This window comes from Musa acuminata, chromosome BXJ3-7 (assembly GCF_036884655.1).
Source record: "Musa acuminata AAA Group cultivar baxijiao chromosome BXJ3-7, Cavendish_Baxijiao_AAA, whole genome shotgun sequence".
Taxonomy (NCBI): domain Eukaryota; kingdom Viridiplantae; phylum Streptophyta; class Magnoliopsida; order Zingiberales; family Musaceae; genus Musa; species Musa acuminata.
The window spans coordinates 37431720-37455323 of record NC_088355.1 but is presented as its reverse complement, the minus strand read 5'-3'; the positions used below and the strand labels follow the sequence as shown (position 1 = coordinate 37455323).

Genomic DNA, 23604 nt, shown 5'->3' with positions numbered 1-23604 from the left:
CACTTTTGTAATTTTTTTTATCATCATTTGATTGCCCTTGTTCATCAAAGTGTCCTCTTCCTCTTCCATTTCCTCTACCACGAAATCCTCCTTTGCCACGTCCTCTTCCTATTGATTTTTTGTCTTCTTTTGAAGTAGAAGACTCCTCCTTAACCTGAAATGCTTTTTCTTCACTTTTTTCAAGTGATCTGTTCAACCTTACTTCATGTGCTTGCAAGGAACCCATTAGTTCATCAAATGAATAAGTAGATAAATCTTTTGATTCCTCAATTACGGCAACAATATGATCAAATTTCGGAGTTAAACTTCTCAAAACTTTTGCAACAATTATATGATCAGGAAGATATTCACATAAGATTTCATTTGACTAACAATTTCAGTCACTCGAGAAAGAAAATCTTGCACCGATTCATTGCTTTTCATGAACAAAATTTCAGACTCACGACGGAGGGTTTGAAGTTTTACCGTAATCACCCTTGATGAGCCTTGAAATTCATTTTGAAGTATCAACCAAGCTTGCTTTGAGGTTGTCGCTGCTGCAATTCTTGAGAAGATCGTCTCATGTACAGCTTATTGAATGAAGAACAATGCCTTTGAGTCATTCTTTCTATTCTCCGTCAGCCTGATTTCGTCATCTGGATCTGCATATCCATTCTCTATTAAGTCCCAAAGATCTTGAGACTTGAATAGAGTCTTCATCTTGATACTCCAAAATTCATAACTTTTGCCCGAGAAGATGGGGATAAGGGGTTGAGACATGGAATTGCCATTGAAAGCCATAATGCCCAGTTCAGATTGAAACTAGGCTCTGATATCACAAATGTTGGGGATGGAGGAGCAAGGAAAACCAGAATACTACGATACGAGTAAAGAGAATCCTTTCGACTCAAGAAAACTGTTGTAGTATTAAAAGCAGGAGGAACACTTACAAGATACCAAGTACACTTACAAGATACCAAGTGCACACAGACTCTCTATCTATTTGTCTCTTTCTCTATATCTTGCTACATGAACTACGGTCCTATTTATAGGACCTAATGACAACCACCCTATAACTACTAGATCAAGGTAGTTATTGAAATCACCCTATAACTACTAGATCATGATTGAGGTGGTTATTTAAATTATCCTGTAACCACTAAATCATGATAACAATAAAAAAATATAATCATATAAAAATAATCTTTAAAAATAAGTAAATAAAATTATACCTTTATATAAATAATAAATCGTATTGGTTTCTCATTAAATCATTTGATAATTTTATAATTTTAGATAAAGTTATTAGATACTTTAAAATTAAAAAAACTATGTTAGCATCCTACAAGGGCTGAAATGCTAATATAACATCTAGATCAAATGTATTTGCATTTGGAACGTAGTATTTGCATTGACACTCCATAGTATAACATCTAGATCAAATGTATCTTGTCGTTTGCTATGACACTCCATAGTATTTGCATTAGGAACGTAGCTGCTGCCCGCAAGTGAAATGATGACCACTAAAGGTCATTTCCCATAATAATATTGTTGTCGACAAAGTTAGGTGTTGTCGACAAAGTTAACTGCTTGGGAGGAGTTTTAATTAAATTTAAATTTCTTGATGGATTAGGATTATAATTTAGATTAGAGACTAGGAATAATTGTTAAAGAATTAAAATTTATTCTTATAAATATATATTTAGTCTCAAGATTTTGATGAGAGAAAGAGAAATAAGATACTCGATGCTTATAGGGGTTTTTCTCTAATAAATCTATAAAGGGTTGAAAAAACAAGTGAGAGGGTGTGCAAGTGATTTTAGGCTTGAGTTTGGGTTAATCGAAGAAAAAATAATTTTTTGCATTAATAGAGTTATCGAACCATAGTATTACGTTAATTTTTTATTTATTTTTTTATTATTAATCTTATCATTTTTCTTTTTGGCTAAAGTTTTCTCGACCTCCCTCGAGAAAACTGTACAGAAGGGCAATCTGTACCTTCCATCACAGGTCAAATTAAAGGGGATGCGAAGTAGTGATGAGAGCGTGTTCCCGTTTCTTTCCTAGCTATTAAGATGCCAACGAAGACTGATAACGACGAAGCAGAGCACGCTGAAACACGAGGAGATGATGTGTTTCTCTGAAGCTGTCTTGGTGGCACCTCCATGCATTCATTTACTATCGTCCAGCCATGCCACCATCTCCTTTAACTTAGTGCGGACAGTGACATACAAACAACCATCTTGGTGGTACCTTCGTTCATTCATTTACTATTTTCCATCTCCTTTGACTTTGTTAATAGTCACAGAAAATGGTGTTATTGCTTTCTATGTATTCTCCGAAGCATGTTACAGTTTCTGCACAACCACGGTGGTCCTTCTTATAAGCTATTTATGTTGGGTCCCTGGGCTTGGATAATTTGGGTCATAAGCCCAAATCAACTAATTGGAGATTAGAGAGAACGAAATTAGGGTCAGATTAGAGAAAGAGCGTGCAGCGCGGCGGCGTACAGAGAAAAGAGGAGAGAGAAATAGAAAGAAAAAGTAAGGTTTTTGAGTTTTTCTGTTTGACGATCGGTGGCAAAACGTTGTCAGTTTCGGCCCAAATTTTATGTGGAGAATCCTTGCAGCAAACTCTACAATCCTAATGGTGTTGATCTACAGTTTACCCTCTCTAAGGTACTTTACTGCGATATCCATTCTGTGAGATCTAGAATTCTCTTTTGAGGAGATCTGATGAAGATATGCTATTCTTGAGCCAAGATCTATGATCTTGATGTTATTCTGATCCTCTAGTTATTCTAGAGAAGACCTACTGTAAACCTGTTATCATTATTATTGATAGTGGAAGTTTGAGGTGGACTACGGTCCCGTGGTTTTTCCCACATTGGGTTTTCCACGTTAAAAAGATTTGGTCTCACTGTGTGATTGATTTATTGCTCTATTATCTATGCAGTGCTAATTGATATTAACATTTTGATATCAAGTTGGTATTTTGATGAGGAACCTATTTTGATACACAAAGAGGGAAAAGAATTATTCCGCATTAACAAGTTTCTTCCCAACAAGTGGTATCAGAGCATCAGGTTGTTTGGTGCTAGTTTTCTTGTGTGATTGAAATGGAGCAGTCAGATGGTATGATTAAATTGAACTCATCAAATTATTCCACTTGGAAGCGTCTGATGGAAGATTTGCTCTATTGCAAAGATTTGTATAAGCCTATCAAGGTTAAAGATAAACCTTCTATTATGGATGATGAAGAATGGGAAGTTCAACATAGAAAAGCTATTGCCTATATTAGAAAATGGATGGATATAAACTTGCATGAGCATATTTCAGATGAAATCAGAGCTGATATTGTTTGGCAAAGGTTAGAAAATCTCTTTGCGAAAAAGACAGTGGGAAATAGAATTTCTCTCCTCAGAAGGCTTGTAAATTTGAAGTATAAAGATGGTGGTAATATTGTTGAGCACATAAGCCTATTTCAGAGTCTTGCAAACAAGTTGATTGCTATGAAAATGAATATAGATGATGAGATGCAAAGATTATTACTTCTCAGCTCTTTACCAGAAAGTTGGGAAACGTATGTGATGACTATTTGTAACTCCACGTCAGAGGGGACTCTAACCATAGATATGGTTAAAGACAATTTGCTAAATGAAGATGCAAGAAGGAAAGAATAGGGTGAATCTTCTTCTGGTGCATTTGTTACTGAAAAACAAGAAAGACGTGGAAGAAGTCATAGCAGAAATCCATATGGTTATAGAGGAAGATCCAAGTCTAGAAGAGATATCAAATGTTTTCACTGTAATAGGCCAGGTCATATGAAGAAAGAGTGTAGGTTTTTGAAGCGAGAACAAAATGAAATGAAGAAAAATGAGAAAGAGATCAATACAGTTGCTGCTGAAGGTAATATTACTATTGTCTGTGATGATGGGTGTGTAAGCCTTGTAGCTCAGGACAGTAATTGGGTAATTGACTCTGGTGCTTCATTTCATGTTACTTCTCATGGTGATTTCTTTAGATCTTACAGTGCTGGTGATTTTGGTAATGTCAGAATGGGAAACAATGATACATCTAAGATTGTGAGTATTGGAGATATTTGCTTAGAGACCAGTATTGGGAGCAAATTGATACTCAAAGATGTAAGGCATGTTCCAAATATTCGTCTTAACTTGATATCTACAGGTAGACTTGATGATGAGGGTTTTGCACATTATTTTGGTGAAAGTAAATGGAAACTCACTAAAGGTTCTCTAATTGTGGCAAAAGGAAAGAAGATTAACTCTTTTTATATCATGGAAGCTAAGCTACACAAAGGAGAGATTAATGCAATTCGAAAAGGTGAAAGTATAGATCTTTGGCATAAGAGGCTTGGACATATCAGCGAGAAGGGACTTCAAACTCTTGCTAGAAAGCAGTTCTTACCAGAGTTGCAAGGTACATCTCTTAAATCTTGTGATCATTGCTTAGCTGGAAAAACACATAGAGTTGCATTTCAGACATATCCATCATCTAGAAGATCTGATGTTATTGATTTAGTTCATACTGATGTTTGTACTATGCAAACTAGAACTCTTGGAGGTGCTCTTTATTTTGTTACTTTTATTGATGACCATTCTAGAAAAGTTTGGGTTTTTGCTTTGAAATCTAAAGACCAGGTACTCGATGTTTTCAAGGAGTTTCATGTTAATGTTGAAAGAGAAACTAGCAGAAAGCTAAAGAGTGTTCGATCAGATAATGGTGGCGAGTACAGGAGTCCTTTTGAGAATTATTGCAGGTTCCATGGTATCAGGCTTGAGAAAACTGTGGCAGAAAGGATGAACAGAACCATTGAAGAAAGGATTAGGTGTATGCTTTCCCACGCCAAGTTACCAAAGTCATTTTGGGGGGAGGCTATGAGAACTACAGTTGACCTGATAAATCTTTCTCCATCAGTTCCTCTGCAAGGTGATGTTCCAGAGAGAGTATGGAGAGGAAAAGATATATCTTATAATCATTTGAGAGTCTTTGGGTGTAAAGCATTTGTTCATATTCCCAAAGATAAGAGGTCCAAGCTTGATAATAAGGCAAAAGCATGTATCTTCTTGGGATATGGTCATGAAGAGTTTGAGTACAGATTATGGGATCCAGTGAACAAGAAGATTATTAGAAGCAGAGATGTTGTGTTTCTTGAAGACCAATTGTTTGATGATGGTGATAATGTTGAGAAGCCAGAAACCTCTGTTTATATTCCTTGGAGTTTGGGTCCAGTTCCTTCACCTGTAGTTCATGATGATCATGAGGGAGATGAACAAGAAGATTATGGTGAGAATACTAGTGATGATACACCTACAGTTGATGATGCTGAACCAACTGAACAGGCACCTCCACCACCAGTTGAGATTCCATTAAGAAGATCAACTAGAGAGCGACAACCCTCTACCAGATATCCTCCACATGAGTATGTTATGCTTACTGACGGGGGAGAGCCAGAAACTTACCAAGAAGCTATTCTATATGAGAATAAGAGTGAGTGGGTTAAAGCCATGCAAGAAGAGATGAGATCCTTGCTTAAGAACCACACCTATGACTTGGTAAAGCTGCCGAAAGAGAAGAAAGCTCTCAAGAATAAGTGGGTTTATAAATTGAAGACTGAAAATAATAGCTCACAACAAAGATACAAGGCACGACTAGTTGTGAAAGGATTTAGTCAGAAGAAAGGTATTGACTTTGAAGAAATATTTTCTCCAGTTGTGAAAATGTCCTCTATCCGAGTTGTTCTTGGTTTGGCTGCCCGCTTGAATTTAGAAGTTGAGCAACTTGATGTAAAAACAGCATTTCTTCATGGTGACTTAGAAGAAGAAATTTACATGGAGCAACCAAAAGGTTTCAAAGTCAAGGGAAAAGAAAATCTGGTATGTAAGCTTAGGAAAAGCTTATATGGACTCAAACAGGCACCTAGACAGTGGTACAAGAAGTTTGATTCCTTTATGATGAGCCAAGGGTATGATAGAACTACATCTGATCATTGTGTGTTTATGAAGAAATTTTCAGATGATGATTTTATTATTTTACTGCTATATGTTGATGATATGCTGATTATTGGCCATGATGTTGGAAAAATTGGAAAGTTTAAAAGAGAGCTAAGTAAGTCTTTTGCCATGAAAGACTTGGGATCGGTGAAACAAATACTTGGCATGAAGATTCTTCGTGATAGGAAGAAAAGGAAGATTTGGCTATCTCAAGAGACTTACATTGAAAAGGTTCTTGAAAGATTCAACATGAGTAAAGCCAAAACAGTTTGTTCCCCACTTGCAGGTCATTTCAAGCTTAGTTCGAAACAATGTCCTACAAGTGAGAAAGAAAAAGAAGAAATATCCAGAGTGCCTTACTCATCTGCAGTAGGCAGTTTGATGTATGCTATGGTTTGTACTAGGCCAGATATAGCTCATGCAGTTGGAGTTGTTAGCCGATTTCTCTCAAATCCTGGAAAGGAACATTGGGCAGCAGTGAAATGAATATTAAGATATCTAAGAGGTACTTCCAGGTTGTGTTTATGTTTTGGTGATGATGAACCTGTGTTAGAAGGGTACACAGATGCAAACATGGCAGGTGATACTGATTCCAGGAAGTCCACTTCGGGATTCTTGATGACATTTGCAGGAGGAGTAGTCTCTTGGCAGTCTAAGTTACAAAAGTGTGTTGCCCTATCAACCACAGAAGCAGAATACATAGCAGTTACTGAAGCCTGCAAGGAAGCTTTATGGATGAAAAAGTTTCTATAGGAATTGGGCTTGAAACAGGAAGGATATACTGTTTACTGTGACAGTCAGAGCGCTATTCACCTCTCCAAGAATTCAACATACCATTCTAGATCCAAGCATATTGATGTGAGATATCACTGGATTCGTGATGTGCTTGAGATGAAAGAATTACAGTTGAAAAAGGTGCATACCAATAATAATGGTTCAGATATGTTGACAAAGTCTTTGCCTAAGGAGAAGCTTGAAGCATATAGGCAAAGAGCGGGCTTGGTATAGCCCATCATATGAGCTGGAGGGGGAGAATTGTTGGGTCCAGTCCATATGTGGGCTTGGACAATTTGGGCCATAAGCCCAAATCAACTAATTGGAGATTAGAGAGAATGAAATTAGGGTGAGATCAGAGAAAGAGCGTGCAGCGTGCGGCGACGTGCAGAGAAAAGTAGAGAGAGAAAGTAAGGTTTTTGAATTTTTCTGCTTGACGATCGGTGGCAAAACGTTGTCAATTTCGGCCCAAATTTTATGTGGAGAATCCTTGCAGCAAACTCTACAATCCTAACTGTGTTGATCTACAGTTTACCCTATCTAAGGTACTTTCCTATGATATCCACTCTGTGAGACCTAGAATTCTCTTTTGAGGAGATCAATCCTACGTGATGAAGATATGCTATTCTTGAGCCAAGATCTATGATCTTGATGTTATTCTGATCCTCTAGTTATTCTAGAGAAGACCTACTGTAAACCTGTTATCATTATTATTGATAGTGGAAGTTTGAGGTGGACTACGGTCCTGGTTTTTCCCACATTGGGTTTTCCACGTTAAAAAAATTTGGTCTCACTGTGTGATTGATTTATTGCTCTATTGTTTATGCTGTGCTGATTGATATTAACATTTTGATATCAAGAATTATTCCGCATTAACAGGTTTCTTCCCAACAATTTATACTCATGGTGCTCGGAACTTGGTTTTCAAAGGGAGCGAGAGAGAGAGAGAGAGAGAGAGAGAGAGAGAGAGAGAGATGGGCAATAGGATAGAAGGAATCCTTCACATAGGTCGGAGGAGCTGGGGAAACCAGCTACGCCTCCAATTCTATGTTTCAGGTAGTGTTGAACACCCCAACTGTTTGCATGAACTTGAACAACTTACACTTGCGTAGGCGTCAGCATATCTGATCACTGGTTTGCTAACTGCGGCCCAGGAGAAGGTACTTCACATGGCGAAGCCCATATTGGAGACCGCCATAGCAGAGATGTACAGGAGGACGCCGCTCCCCGAGAGGATGGTCGTCGTCGACCTCGGTTGTTCGTCGGGTCCGAACACCTTTCTTGTGGTCTCTGAGGTGCTTGGCATCGTCGGTGACCTATGTCGAAGGCTGGAGCAGAAGCCACCGGAGATCCAGTTCTTCTTGAACGACCTCCCGGGAAATGACTTCAATAATGTCTTCCGGTCTTTGGAAAGATATGAGAAGAAGATGGAGGAGGAGAAGGGGGACCTGCTCGTGCCTCATTACGTTGTGGGCGTTCCCGGTTCCTTCAACGGGAGGCTTTTCCCGTGTAACACTGTGCACTTCTTCCACTCTAACTTCTCTCTCATGTGGCTCTCTCAGGTCGATCACTACTGTGCTTTCTCATGTCATGCATGCGGTGTTGCACTGAGTTGATGTTGTACTACTGATCATGAACTATGTGTCATAGGTTCCACAAGGTCTCGAGAGTGAGCAGGGTGTTCCGGTGAACAAGGGCAACATCTATATTGCGGAGAACAGTCCACCCCAAGTCGTGAAAGCATACCAAGAACAACACCGGAGAGACTTCTCCACGTTCCTCAAATCTCGTTACGTAGAACTAAGCATCGGATGGGGAATGGTATTAACATTCCTAGGAAGAAGAAACAAACACCCAGCCAACGACGAGCTAAGCTATCTTTATGGATTACTAGCAGAGGCCCTTAACACAATGGTCTCACAGGTACGTCAAATCTTCACCTTACGGAGTAGTGAGAATATTATATTACTTGCGTCGTAAGGAAGGATAAAGAAGAGAAGTGACCCGAGTTATTGTTTATTGAGTTCAGGGAATCATATCAGAAGACAAAGTGGACACCTTCAATTTGCCAATTTATGGAGCTTCGATGCAGGAAGTGAAGTCAGTGATAGAGGAGGAAGGTTCTTTTGATGTAGAGAAAGCGGAGAGCTTCGAGTCCAGTTGGGATCCGTTTGACGACTCCGACAATGTACTCGATGGGAAGAATGTGGCAAGCACTTTACAGGCAGTGATGGAGCCCTTGATTTCACATCATTTTGGGGATGCCATACCCCATGCATTATTCTCACTACTCGCCGATAGTATTACTGCAAGGCATCTCCCAAAAGACAAATGCTACTACACCGTGTTAGTCTTTGCCTTGAGGAGGAAAGCTTGAAGGCCTGCATGCATTACAATGATAATTCATATGATCTAAGTTGTAGTTGCTCTCTAGATATAAGAACATGATGTTGATACTTATTTGTATGTCTCCTACTCAATCAAAAGATATCTGACTCGATTTAGATCGGTCGAACAGAAGTGAGCCTTCGAATTAGTTTTACTTACTACGATTGCAGAATGAAAACAAATTGGCATAAAGAACAGTAATAGCTTGTCGTCATGTCACCGCGGACACGGACATTCGAGATTGGGGGCTCGCAGTTGGCATGATGGCTTGGCCCATCGACTTGTACTCATCGAAACCACTACAAGTCATGAGATGGAAGGTGAGAGTATCATCCTCAAACATTTATTTAGAAAGTAACCGAAAAAACCCTGAAGGCATCAAACCAAGTGGGAGAATTTTTTTTTAATGTGAAAAATGTATACATTCTGCATACCTTCTCTCAGTTTTGGTTCGAGGATAGTGATAGATAAATTCTAGGGCTAACCCCTATGGCAACAATCAACAGTCACGTTAGCATCGACATGAAGTCTCAGCATTGATATGGTGCATCGCATCAACATGATACTTCAAACTCGAGTGGGATGGCTGTTTGTCCCGCACTGTCCGAGGTTGTACTATCACGAACTTAACTGGTTTTGCCTAAGTCGTGCAGCACCCTTGTGTGTCCGTCCGTAAAGATCAGCCTCCACGAATCTCTCATGGTCCCTTAGGACCTACAAAAGAGAAAACATATTAGAGAAATTACCTCACTTGGGATCCATAAGTAATTATTTTAGGAATCACTTTATAACCAATGCAAATACAAACAAACGTCATAAGCTCTGAACGGTCACACAACAAAGGATCCAAAATGATCCACTATATACCAAAATCTCCCATAAGTATCCACATGATACATCCTTTATTTACAAATCAAAAATAACCATCAAACCTAACTAAAATATGGCTGTTAAGCCTCGACCGTCCCTCTACATGCTGTGCAAAGCATGAATAAACTAAAAGACATAGACATATATGAGCATTACATTAAACACTATATTTGTAATTTTGTCCGTGACATTCTCCCCCACTTATTCCTTTGATATCCTCGTCGAAGCCTTTGCCGACATTGCAACTCATCACTTTTACTGAATCTTTAATCTTCTGCTTCAACTATAATGTGCCTCCTGGCTCCCAACTGCTCTCCACCATTGTTGTTGAGTAGTTGAACTTTTGATCTACTATACTGCTTCAACTCGCTAATGACTCTGACTCTAGTGTGAGGTTGGTTGAGTTGTGTTGATCCTTGTTGGTTCATGCAGATTCTTCATATGAAGGAAAAGATTATCTTAACTATGCTTCAGTCTCTCAAATGCCTCATGTTGTTTGAACTAGGTGGATGCTTGTTGGAGCTTTAACGAGCAACACCTTATAAACTTTTAAAGTTTTTGGGTCCTTCCTCCAAAAAATTTGCTCATCAACTCTTCTTTCATTTAGTTGTCACTTCCAAGTAGGTTCATATCACTTCTGTTTTCGATTGACATTCTATTGGAAAATAAAGCAGATAATCTACTCTCAGTAGCATTGATCACTATTGGCGATGATTTAACAACTATTGTTTTCCATTTGGTTTCTTGGAAGAGTCTTTGAATATGTGCAAATCCCTTTTGTTGGATAGATAAGAAAATTGAGATACTTGGTTTCACACATTCTCTTAAAAGTTGAGAAGGCAAAGATTACTTAACTCCGCTTACCTCCTCGAGGGTTGTACTTCATGCATCGAGTTAGTTACTAGCTTTCACCTACTCTTTGCTTACACTTTTGAAATACTCGAAGTGTTTGCACTCCTTGGGTTGAGTTAGTTACTGTGATTCACTTTTTTAATGCCATCGAATTTTTAGAATACAGAAAGTTTTCACCCAAACTTGAGTAAGTTTTTAATAGTTTTGGTAGCCTATGGGATTATACCATCTTCTTTATCAACCCAGCCATCAACTCCATTGAGTAGCAAATGTACAATATTGCATATTACCTGCTTTGTCCTTGGTCGTGCACTCTTACATTAACCCGAAGTCTTCTACTTTTGGTTATCTTGATGAGAAGCTCATTGACACCAGCCTTATAAAGTTCTCTGGCCTTTGCCCTTCAGCCTTGTCTTGGTACTTAGATTTTACCTCTACATCCTCCACCTCCTCGGCCCCTTTCATGACCAAGCGCTCTCCCTCTAATGAGAGCAAGGGATCCATGACTTCATGGAAGTCTCATCTCTGCGGTATCGTGACACTACCATGCACATGGCCCTAATATCATTCACCTCACAACTGCATCTCTTATGCGAATATGGGCTCTGGAGAAATCTAACTCTCCAACCGCTCTGATCATACCTCTGCATGATCAAGTCCCTTCATGCGACTCATTAGTACTTGCATTCGAACTTTTCCATCGATGGTACATAGCCTCCATATACTGATGACGAAGGCTTTCATCCGATGCAAAATTTAATTCATGCACGGAAGACCCACCTTTGTAGTACAATGACTTTCACTCCTTAAATCTGTAGCCCTTCTTATTATCATATTGTTCACTGAAGTGGAGCTCTCAATAGCTCCCGATCATACCTCTATATGATATAGTCTCTCATGGGACTAGATTTATATGTATCGCATTGCCACAAACTATTCCACCATGATCTACTGAACCATGTTGTCTCCTGGTGACATCTCCATATCATTCTGATACTTATGGGATGAACTTGAATTGTGATCCTTCCTATGGCCTCTGCCAACATATCGCAAGGCCTTTTCCACCTTTGATTGTGTTCACTCCTTTAGCAATCGACCTTTGTCCACCCGCTCTCGGGTCACACTCAGATGAAGCACAGCTCTAGGACAGTCCGTCGCTTAGTAGCTCCCAAAGTCCACCGACTTTGTTGAAATTATTACTCCATTGTTTGTATCCTGGGCCTCTACCTCTACCAATACAATCTCCACTATGCACCTCTTCCTTCATGGCAACTTAAATGGCAGCACTATGGCATATTTTTTAAGAGTACCCGTCTTTGCGTCCTCTTGCCTCGTGCCAAGGCCTTTTGAACCAAACTTTGACTCCGTAAGTTGAGTCGTCATAGTACCTCTATCAAATATTTCTCCTAGATAAGGTGCATGTACTCAGAAGCTCCTTTCATCTTTGGCACCATGCTAGATGAATCTTCTCCATTAGAATAAATGACCCATGGAACGATATGATCATGCTCTTGCCTCTGCAAGAGTTCATGTCCTTGACCTCTGTCCAAGGAAAACTTTGTGCCACTTGATAGGATATAAAAAAAGAAATAAACTTTTGAATACGAACAAATACTAGTAGGTCGTAACATACTACGGAATTAAATGGAAATTATAATCAAATAGAATACCAAGATTTATATGGAAAATCCCTCCAATGTGAAGGGAAAAAATCACGGGATAAATCAGAGATAATCCATTATAAGAATAATGAATATATAAATCTCAAAATCTTTTTGCGTAAAACTCAAGCAACAATCGTAAAAGAATAAGTAGGATACAAGGATTCCGTCACTGTGCACAATATCCAAATTCTCTCTAAGTAATTACAGCAAGAATCTACTATAGATCTAATCTAACCTGAGATGAGAACACTACTTGGATGATTGAGAATCATCTCTCTGCATTGTCTTTTTCTTCTTCCCTTTCTTTCTCTTATTTTTTTGTCATTTTCTCCTCTTTTTTGAATCAAGTTGCTGCGAAAAATTTTTACCTCATTGCGATGGTTTTTTCTCCCCTATTTTCATAGCCACCACACCCTCTTTCTTAGATCTAGGGTTAGATTAAAGAGGAGATGGGCTATAGGCTATCAACCCAACACTTCTTCTTATGTTTCATTTTCTATGTCGGCTCCTTTATGTGGCTTGGGCACTTTGCCAAGTTACACTTAAGTTGCTCTGCTCCTCGATTTGCATTGAGTTGATGATGGTCCTCACGCCTACCATTCCATGGGTCAGCCCTCCATTGAGTCCGATCTCTATATCGACTCCAAGTGTGCCTTCATTTATGTTGTCTTGAATCGCTCTCTCACTTAATCTCGCAATATATTCCCCCAGTGCATTATCTCAATCGAGGTTATGCGATAACTCAACACAGCTCTCTCGATACACTGAGCTTTAAGAAATTATTTTGAGATACTCATCCTTAACATGTATGACCCGCTGCATATGATTTTCCTTTTGGAGATATAAGACTTATCTCTCCTAGATATCTGTCCCGTTGGAGCAACTTCTCTCTTCGCTGTTTTCTTTTTGAAAGTTTTGGAGACCACCATCCCCTCGGACTACTTCATCTTACTGAACAAACTGTGCATTATTTTGTCTCCCATAAATGCATTTGCTAGATTGTGACTCTACGTTAATACAACTCCTACTGCACCCCTCAAGGCTTAGCAACATGCTGAACTTATTGCATAATTCAACCTTCTATTCACATATCCTTCTCATGCTGAAGAAAAAGTTTCAATACTCCATAGCACCAAGTTTCAGTCGCCTTGGGATAGCCACGAACATTACATTATCTGCATACAAGCCCTTGCATTAGTACTGAATTCTTTGAGTTAGTAATTCTCCTCATCTCTATGAGATTTGCATAACTCTTTCAGTCGCTAAGCAACCCATTCCACCTTGCATGATCTCATCCTTTTCTAAGCGCCTCACTTGCCTTGAGCACCATCAAGTATGGTTGTTAACGTCAAGCCATAGCTCAAACTCATCCATTCCAACTTTTGTACGCTACGCATTCTTCTAAGCTTGCTTATCCTTGTAGTGCCTCTTGCATGAAGGGCTAGTCATTCCTCTGAATGTCAATCTCAGATGCCCGCTCCTTTGAGCGACTCATATTCCCTACATTTTCATGCTCATTTTCTCCCGAACGATCATGCGCGTTGGATACCCTCAACATAGCCCCGTTAGGTCCCCTACATTTGGATACCAAGTGTTTCTATTAGTGCTTGTCCCACTCTGATATCATCTGTCATGGACTTAGCTGGTTTTTCCTAAGTCGTGCAGCACCCTTGTGTGTCCGTCCACAAAGGTCAATCTCCCCAAAGCCTCCTATGGTTCCTTAGGATCTACAAAAGAGAAAATGAATTAGAGAAAATGCCTCACTCGGGATCCACAAGCAATCATTTCAGAAAACACTTTATAACCAATGCAAATTACAAACAGATTTTACAAGCTCTGAATGGTCGCACAACAAAGGATCCAAAATAGTCCACAAACCAAAATCTCCTACAAGTGTCCACATGACACAATCTTTATTTATAAGTCGAAAACAACCACTAAACCCAACTAAAATGGAGCTATTAAACCTTCGACCGTCCCTAACATATATGAGCATTACATTAACAACATGTTTATAGTTTTATCCGTGATAGTACGAGGTGGGACCACATAGCATAAAGCCGCTTCGAAAAAATTTGAAATGGCGTCGCACAGTGCTGATCCTATGCAGGTCGATTAATGCTTGCACAGTAGGTACAAGCCATCGCCCGAGGAGTCAGCCGCCATTTATCGATCATGTATAATCAACTCTCATTCGTAGGTATAAAAGTCAACCCCTTAATCGGTATCAGGGGAGGCACTTCGGACATTCGATCCCTTTATCCATATAATACTAATTTAAGTTTCAGAGGGGTCGAGTCAGGAAATCTCTCTCCCAACTTTGGCCTGTGTACAAGAGCCTAACGATGAAGAAGCAAGCCACTCACCACAAGAGAAGATCGCATTCGGGAGACAGGTGTCAAACCGACCCAATGCTCGCTTCTGCTACCCGAGTATCCATATTGGCAACCTTGCACATTCAGGACTGAACCAAGCCGTGCTGATATCTCGATCATGATGTAAGTGTTCATCAATAGATAGAATATGCTTGTATCCTGTATCTTACTTTTAATAAAAAGAATCTCACTAAGGGTCTAATCAATAAAACACTTTCGATGGCTAAGTTAAGATACTATCAAAAGTTTATAAATATGAGAGTATTACCCATTAGATGCATATGTCTAATAAGTGTTTGGATTTAATATGTTAATTTTTTACTAATAAAATATTAATGACCTTATCAATACCCATACATATGTCTAATAAGTGAATATTTTTCTAAAAAACCTAGGAGCGACCTACACTGAAGAGATTTGACCGATGAGAGTCATGATCGCCTTTCCCGATGTGATGTGCATGTTGAAGACAATGAACTTTGCGACTGAGTTGGATTTGCCCAGTCAGACTGCTGTGGATCAGAATGGTCAGGGATTGATTGGGATGAATCTATCATGATTTTTTTTTGGTTTGGTTGAGATCAATTCGGGTATTCTAAATTGGTCGGAAATATTGGCAATCTGTGGGAATTAGATGAAGGGGTTGTGCAAGCTTCATTCTGCAACAGCTTAAAGATTAGTGTTATGATGTGGAGTTTTAAGAGATAGCGGGAAAAAAATAATTAGCTGTTTCTCGAAACCTCAAGTTATTCCATGTGTTAGACATAAATCTTATTAGGATAAGATAAGATGTTAAATCATTATTAGTTCTATCTCCAGCACACAGTGACCCAATTATGATAAAGATTTAATATTTTCAATTCCATCACTGATGATTTGGTGTTAATATTGGCCCACCCCTCTATACAAATAAATTTATCTTACTTAAATTTAAATATTTGATAGATTATGATTAGAATTTGGATTAATGATTCTGGAAGTATAGTTATCAGGATTTATTCTTATAAATATATATTGAGTATTAAGTGTTTTATGAAAGATAGAGGTAAGATACTTTGAGTATTTATTCTTAAAAATATTAAAAAAAATTTCTTATTTATGTGAGAGAGTGTACTAAGGGTTTTTGGCTTGGGTTTGGGTTAACTCAAGCTAGAGTGATCCCTTGCACTAATTTTTCTCATATAGTGAAAATTTTAATTTTTTTTCCATAGAAATAAGTAGGGAGTTGTCAAAGAATGCTAAATCTTGTGTCGACTTTCTAAGTATATTTTTTATTATTAATCTTAGGCGATTTCTTTTTTACTATTAATCTTAGGAGCTTTCTTTTTTATAATATTTTTATTATTAATACTATTAATCGTAGTTATGGAGTTGTAGCGACTGGTGTACTAAGGGTTTCATGCCCCTACTAAATGAAAGATTGCATCAAGGGTTGTATCGTATGTAAATAAAAAGTAAAGATAACAAAGTGCTGAAAATAAATTATATGTATAGGGGATGATAAGTACATATAAGTTTCATTTGCAATGCAAAAAATAAATGATCATATTTATGACTTTTAGGATGTAGATAATTATAAGGGAAAAAAAATCCAATAGTCAGATGAATGTCTCTTTTCAGAGTCAAGTAATATCATTGACTTGATGCAGCTATATAAGATTCATTAGCAGGTTTGTTGGAATTTGGTGTTGGATCATGAACCAATTCAATTCATATAGATGTGAGTAATTCTTTAAGTCAATGGTTTAGTTTTGTATATAAGGCAAAAAGTGAAAAAATACTCACCAAGGTAGGAATTATTAGGGTTGAAAGTATTTTAGGAGTTCTAATTAGGTTTTAACTGCTTGGGAGGAGTTTTAATTAAATTCTAACTACTTGAGATGAGTTTTAATTAAATTTAAATTTTTTGATGGATGAGGATTATAATTTAAATTAGAGACTATGAATAATCATTAGAGAATTAGAATTTATTCCTATAAATATATACATATTTAATCTCAAGATTTTGATGTAAGAAAGAGAGACGATGCTTATAAGGGTTTTTCACTAATAAATCTAGAGGGTTGACAAAAATGTTTAATGGATTTAGGTGAGAGAGTGTGCTAAGTGATTTTAGACTTAAGTTTGGGTTAAATCAAGAGAAAATAATTTCTTGCATTAATAGAGTTATCGAACCATAATATTACGTTAATTTTTTTATATATTTTTTTTAATTATTAAAATTATCATTTTCTTTTTGCTTAAAGTTTATTCTACATCCCGGCGACACTTTCAGAAGGACAATCTGTCCCTTCCATCACAGATCAAATTAAAGGGGATCGAAGGAGTGATGAGAGCGTGTTCCTGTTTCTTTCCTAGCTATTAAGATGACAACGAAGACTGATAACGACGAAGCAGGAGCACAGCTGAAACAAGAGGAGATGATGTGTTTCTCTGAAGCTGTCTTGGTGGTACCTCCATGCATTCATTTACTATCGTCCAACCATGCCACCATCTCCTTTAACCTAGTACGGACAGTGACATACAAACAACCATCTTGGTGGTACCTTCGTTCATTCATTTACTATTTTCCATCTCCTTTGACTTTGTTAATGTTGTCAGAGAAAATGGTGTTATTGCTTTCTATGTATTCTCCGAAGCATGTTACAGCTTCTGCACAACCACAGTGGTCCTTATAGGCTATTTATAATCATGGTGCTCGGAACTTGGTTTTCAAAAAGAGAGAGAGAGAGAGAGAGAGAGAGAGAGAGAGAGAGATTGGCAAGAGGATAGAAGGAATCCTTCACATGGTCGGAGGAGCTGGGGAAACCAGCTACGCCTCCAATTCTAAGTTTCAGGTAGTGTTGAACACCCCAACTGTTTGCATGAACTTAAACAACTTACACTTGCGTAGGCGTCAGCATATCTTTTCACTGGTTTGCTAACTGCGTCCCAGGAGAAGGTACTTCACATGGCGAAGCCAATACTGGAGGAGGCAATAGGAGGGGTTTACATGTCGCTGCTCCCCGAGAGGATGGCGGTGGTCGACTTAGGTTGTTCCTCGGGCCCTAACACTTTGGAGGTGGTCTCCGAGGTGCTCGACGTGATTGGCAAGCTACGGCGGAGCCTGGGACGCCAGGAGATGCCGGAGATCCTGTTCTTCTTGAATGACCTCCCGGGGAATGACTTCAATCACGTCTTCCGGTCTCTGGGAGATTACAAGAGGAAGGTCGAGGAGGAGAAGGGGAAGCTGCTGGTGCCATACTACGTCGTGGGAGTTCCAGGTTCCTTCTACGGCAGGCTTTTCCCTTGTCAAAGTGTCCACTTCTTCAACGCTTCCTGTTGTCTCAACTGGCTCTCTCAGGTTGCCTTCCTCTTAATAAATGACAATTGCTACACTATTATTATCTGAATTCTACTTGTTTTCTTTGTTTTTTTTCATTATTTACTTTCTTAAAGCGGCCATGATTGGTACGGTTAATTAACTACCAATAACTAAACAAATTCTCTGAAATGCTCGCTCACTTCATCAGCATGGTTAACCTCATAAAGAAAAGGAAGACTGCTTGAAACATCACACAAAACCTATGTTACTTTTGTTTGCTAAGGCAAACTTACTTTTAATTCTGAAAATATCAGGTTCCTGAAGGTGAACAGGGAGTTCCACTCAACAATAAGAACATCTATGTTGCAGAGACAAGCCCACTGGAAGTTGTTAAAGCATATCAAGACCAACACCAAAGAGACTTGTCAGGGTTCCTTAGGTGCCGTCATGCAGAACTAAGCTACGGAGCAAGAATGGTATTGTCATTTCTAGGAAGGAAAGGGAGTTATCCACCCTCGGGAGATGTGGGATACTTTTACGGCCTGTTAGCCGAAGCCCTGAGTGCTTTGGTATCACAGGTACCTTTCTCTTCTTCGTCTTCTTCTTCACGTACCAGTTCATATCCTTCCTAGTTCATGTTTATTGCATGGTTGGCCTTTATCTTACCGCAAAGTTGAATATGGTAAAACACAAAAAAGAAAATAAAAGAATTAAAAAGATCAAACCAAATGGTTTCATTTCAGGAGAGCTGTTTATGTTGGCCTTTTTACAAAAAAATTAGAAAGAAAAGAAAATAGTACAAGAAGCTAGAAGTACTTTTAATCTGTAGTATTTTCGATTGATCATAAAGTACCTAATTATATTGATTAAAATATATAGTATAAGTTTTTTAAAATAATAATAAAAAACATCAATGAGTTTCTTTGTTACCATTGTTTGAGTTCCTTTGACCCTCATTTAATTGATCATGACCTCAGCTATTTTGATCTCTCCCTTGAGATATGACTTATGAATTTTTTTTTTCTGTCGTTCTTCTAATCTATCTTCATTTCAAGAGCATGTTCTAAAGTTTCATCCGAAGATCTATTCACTTTTTGTTCATGAATTAAAAGAGAACCCACTAATTCATCAATAGATAATGTACTTTTATCCTTATCTTCTTCTATATCAGTAGAAATCATATCAAATTTTGAGATAAACTTCATATAACCTTTTCTACTACATATTGATCTTTTAGATTTTCACCATAATATCTCATTTGATTTAGATATTTTTTAGAAGAAATTAACAATAGATTTAGAATCTTTCATCATAAGAGTTTTGAATTTATGTCAAAGAATTTGAAACTTTAAAATTTTTACCTTGTTTGTGCCTCCAAATACACTTTTTAATATTTTTCAGGCTTCTAATGATGTTGATGTCATCATAATTCAGGAAAATAAGGAATTATCTATTATTTATTATAGCATGTAGAGGGCTTTTGCATCTTTCTATGTATTCTCATTCATATGATATTTTTGATTTTTAATAATATTAGAATCTTATATATCATACTTAACAAAATCATATTCTACCAAATTTCATAATCCTTATGAGATAAATAAAATTTTCATTTTAACAACCTAAAATTGATAATTATCATATTTGAAGATAGAGAGAAGTTGATTAGGAGCACCTACTCCTGTCATCTTTTTTTTTTGATATACCAACTTTCTCTTCTTTTTTAATCGATATATTTCTATTGATATTCTTTGAATCAGGCTATGATATCATATTGTTGACTTTCCTATAGAACTTCAGAAAAAGAATAGTAGAAGGAACTATAAGTAATTTCAATCTACGATATTTTGGATTGATCCAAGAGCACATATTTATATTGACTAAAAGATAAAATATAAATTTTTTAAAATAATAAAAAAATCTATCATACCTCAATAAATATTTTTATCCTAATCTATATATTTAAATCTAATTTTTTCTTTTATTTTATCTAATTCTAACTATTTAAATTAATCTTAACAGTTTAAATCCATCATCCTCCAATTAATTACAGATGATAGGATGTGAGGGAGGTGGAGAATCAAATATTTACATCATCACAAGTAGTAGTAGAACGGGGAAGAAAGAGGAAAATAAACAGCATTGCACCCTTCTTGCTCATAAAAATTTAGTGGACTTGGATCGATCTGGTCAGAAGCATGGCCATGTCATGCTCCAACAGAAACAAGAAAGAGAACATAGTTCAAGTGTAAAGAAATAAATAGTGAGCAAACACAATCCCAAAGAAATAAATTGGAGGGAATGCACTTTAACCTTTCATACCCTCTTGATGGTTTGGCGACATTATTGTCCAGGGAATCATAGAGGAGGACAAACTGGTGACCTTCAATTTGCCGTATTATGCACCTTCCATGGAAGAAGTAAAGGCAGTGATCCATAGGGAAGACCTGTTTGATTTAGAACAAGCACAGATCTTTGAGGCTAATTGGGACCCGTTTGATGACTCGGATGATGATTCCGCTGCATTCGACAGTATAGCAAGCGGAAAGAACGTCGCAGGATATGTGAGAGCAGCGTTTCAACCCTTGATTGAAGAGCATTTCGGGGATGCCATACTGGATGAGTTATTCTCTATATATGCAGCCAATGTCTCCAGGCATCTCCTTCAACAGAAAAGTAAGCACTACCTATTTGTCATTTCCTTGAAGAAGAAGAAGAAGAAGGAGGAGGAGGAGGCTGACGGCGATGGTGCTGCGGCTTGGTGAACCTGCAATGCCATGGGAGCAACATTTGTCATTTAATTACTCTTTATCAGCATGTGTTCAACTCTTTCCAATAGACGTTATAATTGAACTCATGTAAATCCATAATATTCTTCGTGAGATAGACTGCATTATTATTATCTGAAAATAAAATAAAATCGTGTGACTATCTTTAAACGTTCATTGGGTACTGATATTTCAGTTATTAAGAAACACATATTTTTTTTCTTTCTTTTTCTATCACAAAAATTAGTTTCTTATATCCTCATATGTATATTCGTGTGTATATAATCACATTAAATGATATACAAATATGATCTAAACTTTAATTGGATATAAGGAGAAATAAACTTTATATAGGAATAAATACTAACAGGCCGTAACACGCAACAAAATTAAATGAAAATCACAATCAAATATGACACCAAGATTTACATGGAAAACCCCTCCAAAGTGAAGGGTAAGAACCACGAGACAAACTAGAGATATCCACTATAAGAATAATAAATATACAAATCTCAATCTCTTGTCCAAAATCCTAGTAACAATCACAAGAGAATAACTGGGATAAATGATCACGTCACTGTGCACAATATCTAAATTCTCCCTAAGTAATCACAGCAAGAATATACTGTAGATCTGATCTAATATGAGATGATAACACTACTAGATGATTGATAACACTATTGTAGATCTAACATCTATATACTTCGACTTAGAATGAAAAGTTGTGTTCTTACACAAATGGATGACACTCTGGCTATCATAATGCACCGCATAGTTTTTTTGTTTTAGCCCCAATTCTTATAAGAATTCTTTCATCCATAACATTTCTTTGCATATCTCTATAGCAGCAATATATTCTGTCTCTATGGTAGAGAGAGCAATATACCTTTGCAACTTGGATTGTCATGACACCGCCCCCCTGCAAAAGTAAGTACATAACATGAAGTGGACTTTCTCGTATCAATATCTCTTATTATATTTGCATATGTGTAACCTGTCAACACAGGTGATCCACCTCCAAAGCTTAAACAAACCTTAGAGCTCCCTCCGAGGTATCTAAAAATCTACTTGTCTAGTGCTCTTTGTTTGGATTTGCAAGAAATCTACTAGTAACACCCACTGCATATGCGATGTCCGACCTCGTACATACCATTACATACATTAAACTTCTAACTATTGAAGCATAAGGAACTTTTTATATTTTCTCCTTCTCTTCATCACTTGACGGACTCTGTTCTGAACACAATTTGAAGTGACCTACAAGAGGAGAAACAACTAATTTTGTATCTCTCCAATATCTTCTCGATGTATTTTTTTTGTGACAACCAAAATTTCTTATTTTTACTGTCACGAGAAGTCTGTATACCTAGTATTTGCTTTGTTGGCCCCATGTCCTTCATTGCAAAAGACTCACTCAGTTTCTTCTTCAACCTATCAATTGTAAATATATCTTTCCTAAGAATAAGCATGTCATCAACATATAGTAAGAAAATAATAAAATTCTCACCAAATGTACACACAATGATATGAAGTCATTCTTTTGTATCTATTTTTTGTCATAAATGAATCAAACTTTCTATACTATTGTCTTGAAACTTACTTCAGCCCATACAAGCTCTTCCTCAACTTGCAGACAAAGTTCTCTTTACCTTTGACTTTGAAACCTTCTGGTTGCTTCATATAAATTTCCTCCTCCAAATCACCATGAAAGAAAGCTATCTTCACATCTAACAACTCAACCTCCAAGTCCTGGCTAGCAGCAATACCAAGAGCAACACGAATAGAAGATATTTTAATAACAGGAGAAAAAATCTCTTCAAAATCGATACTTTTCTTTTGACCAAGGCCTTTCACAACCAATCTAGCTTTGTACATTAGTTGAGAATAATATTCTTAAGTCTTTAACCTAAAAACCTACTTGTTCTTCAAGGCCTTCTCCATTTGGTAGTTGCACCAAATCATATGTATGGTTCTTCTGAAGAGCATCCATCTCTTTCTGCATAACAACTAACTACTTCTTTTTCTGCTCACTTTCAGCTATTTCTTAGTAACTCTCTGGTTCACCTGCATTAGTAAGCATCACATACTCCTTTGTAGAGTATCTTCTTGAAGGTTGACGTTGTCTAGAGGATCTTCTCAACTGAGGCTATGTAGGAAGTTCCTCTCTAACTTCTTCTTGCTTAACATATCCTATAGGTAGATCAACATCAGGCTCTATACCATCTTTCTACACATCTCCCCATCACCCTGATATACTGGAGGTGTAACTGGGTCACAATATGCTAATCCTTCTGCAGAAGTCTTGGTTGGTGCCTTCTTCTTCAAATCCTCAAAGGTTTGATTCTCTAAGAAGACTACATCTCTACGTCTAAATACCTTTTGCTTTTCTGGATCTTAAAACTTGTAACCAAACTGATCATGTGAGTAGCCAAGAAAAATACATTATTTAGTCTTACCATCTAACTTGGACCTCTTATTGAGAACATGTGCAAATACACAACAACCAAACACTCTCAAATACCTATAGGAAACATATTTCCCTGATCATACATGCTCTACAACATCACCATCTAGGGTTGTACATGGTGATAAGTTGATCACATCAACTACAGTCCTC

At 37.5% G+C, this 23604-nt stretch overlaps 3 protein-coding genes across 3 annotated transcripts; all 3 read left to right on the top strand.

Annotated features, from left to right (window-relative positions):
- Nucleotides 1–7935: 7935 nt before the first annotated feature.
- On the top strand, nt 7936–9143 carry LOC135642940 (anthranilate O-methyltransferase 3-like). Its single transcript, XM_065159421.1, has 3 exons — nt 7936–8328; nt 8417–8689; nt 8796–9143. Exons 1-3 carry the CDS (start codon nt 7936–7938, stop codon nt 9141–9143), a joined length of 1014 nt encoding a protein of 337 aa, XP_065015493.1.
- Nucleotides 9144–17652: 8509 nt separating this feature from the next.
- Nucleotides 17653–21164, top strand: LOC135642496 (inactive anthranilate O-methyltransferase 1-like). The gene is made up of 2 exons (XM_065158697.1): nt 17653–18797; nt 20574–21164. Exons 1-2 carry the CDS (start codon nt 18693–18695, stop codon nt 20982–20984), a joined length of 516 nt encoding a protein of 171 aa, XP_065014769.1. The 5' UTR covers nt 17653–18692; the 3' UTR covers nt 20985–21164.
- Nucleotides 17702–18306, top strand: LOC135642939 (probable methyltransferase TCM_000168). Its single transcript, XM_065159420.1, has 2 exons — nt 17702–17752; nt 17809–18306. The coding sequence occupies exons 1-2, from the start codon at nt 17702–17704 to the stop codon at nt 18304–18306; spliced, it is 549 nt and encodes a 182-aa protein (XP_065015492.1).
- Nucleotides 21165–23604: the final 2440 nt, after the last annotated feature.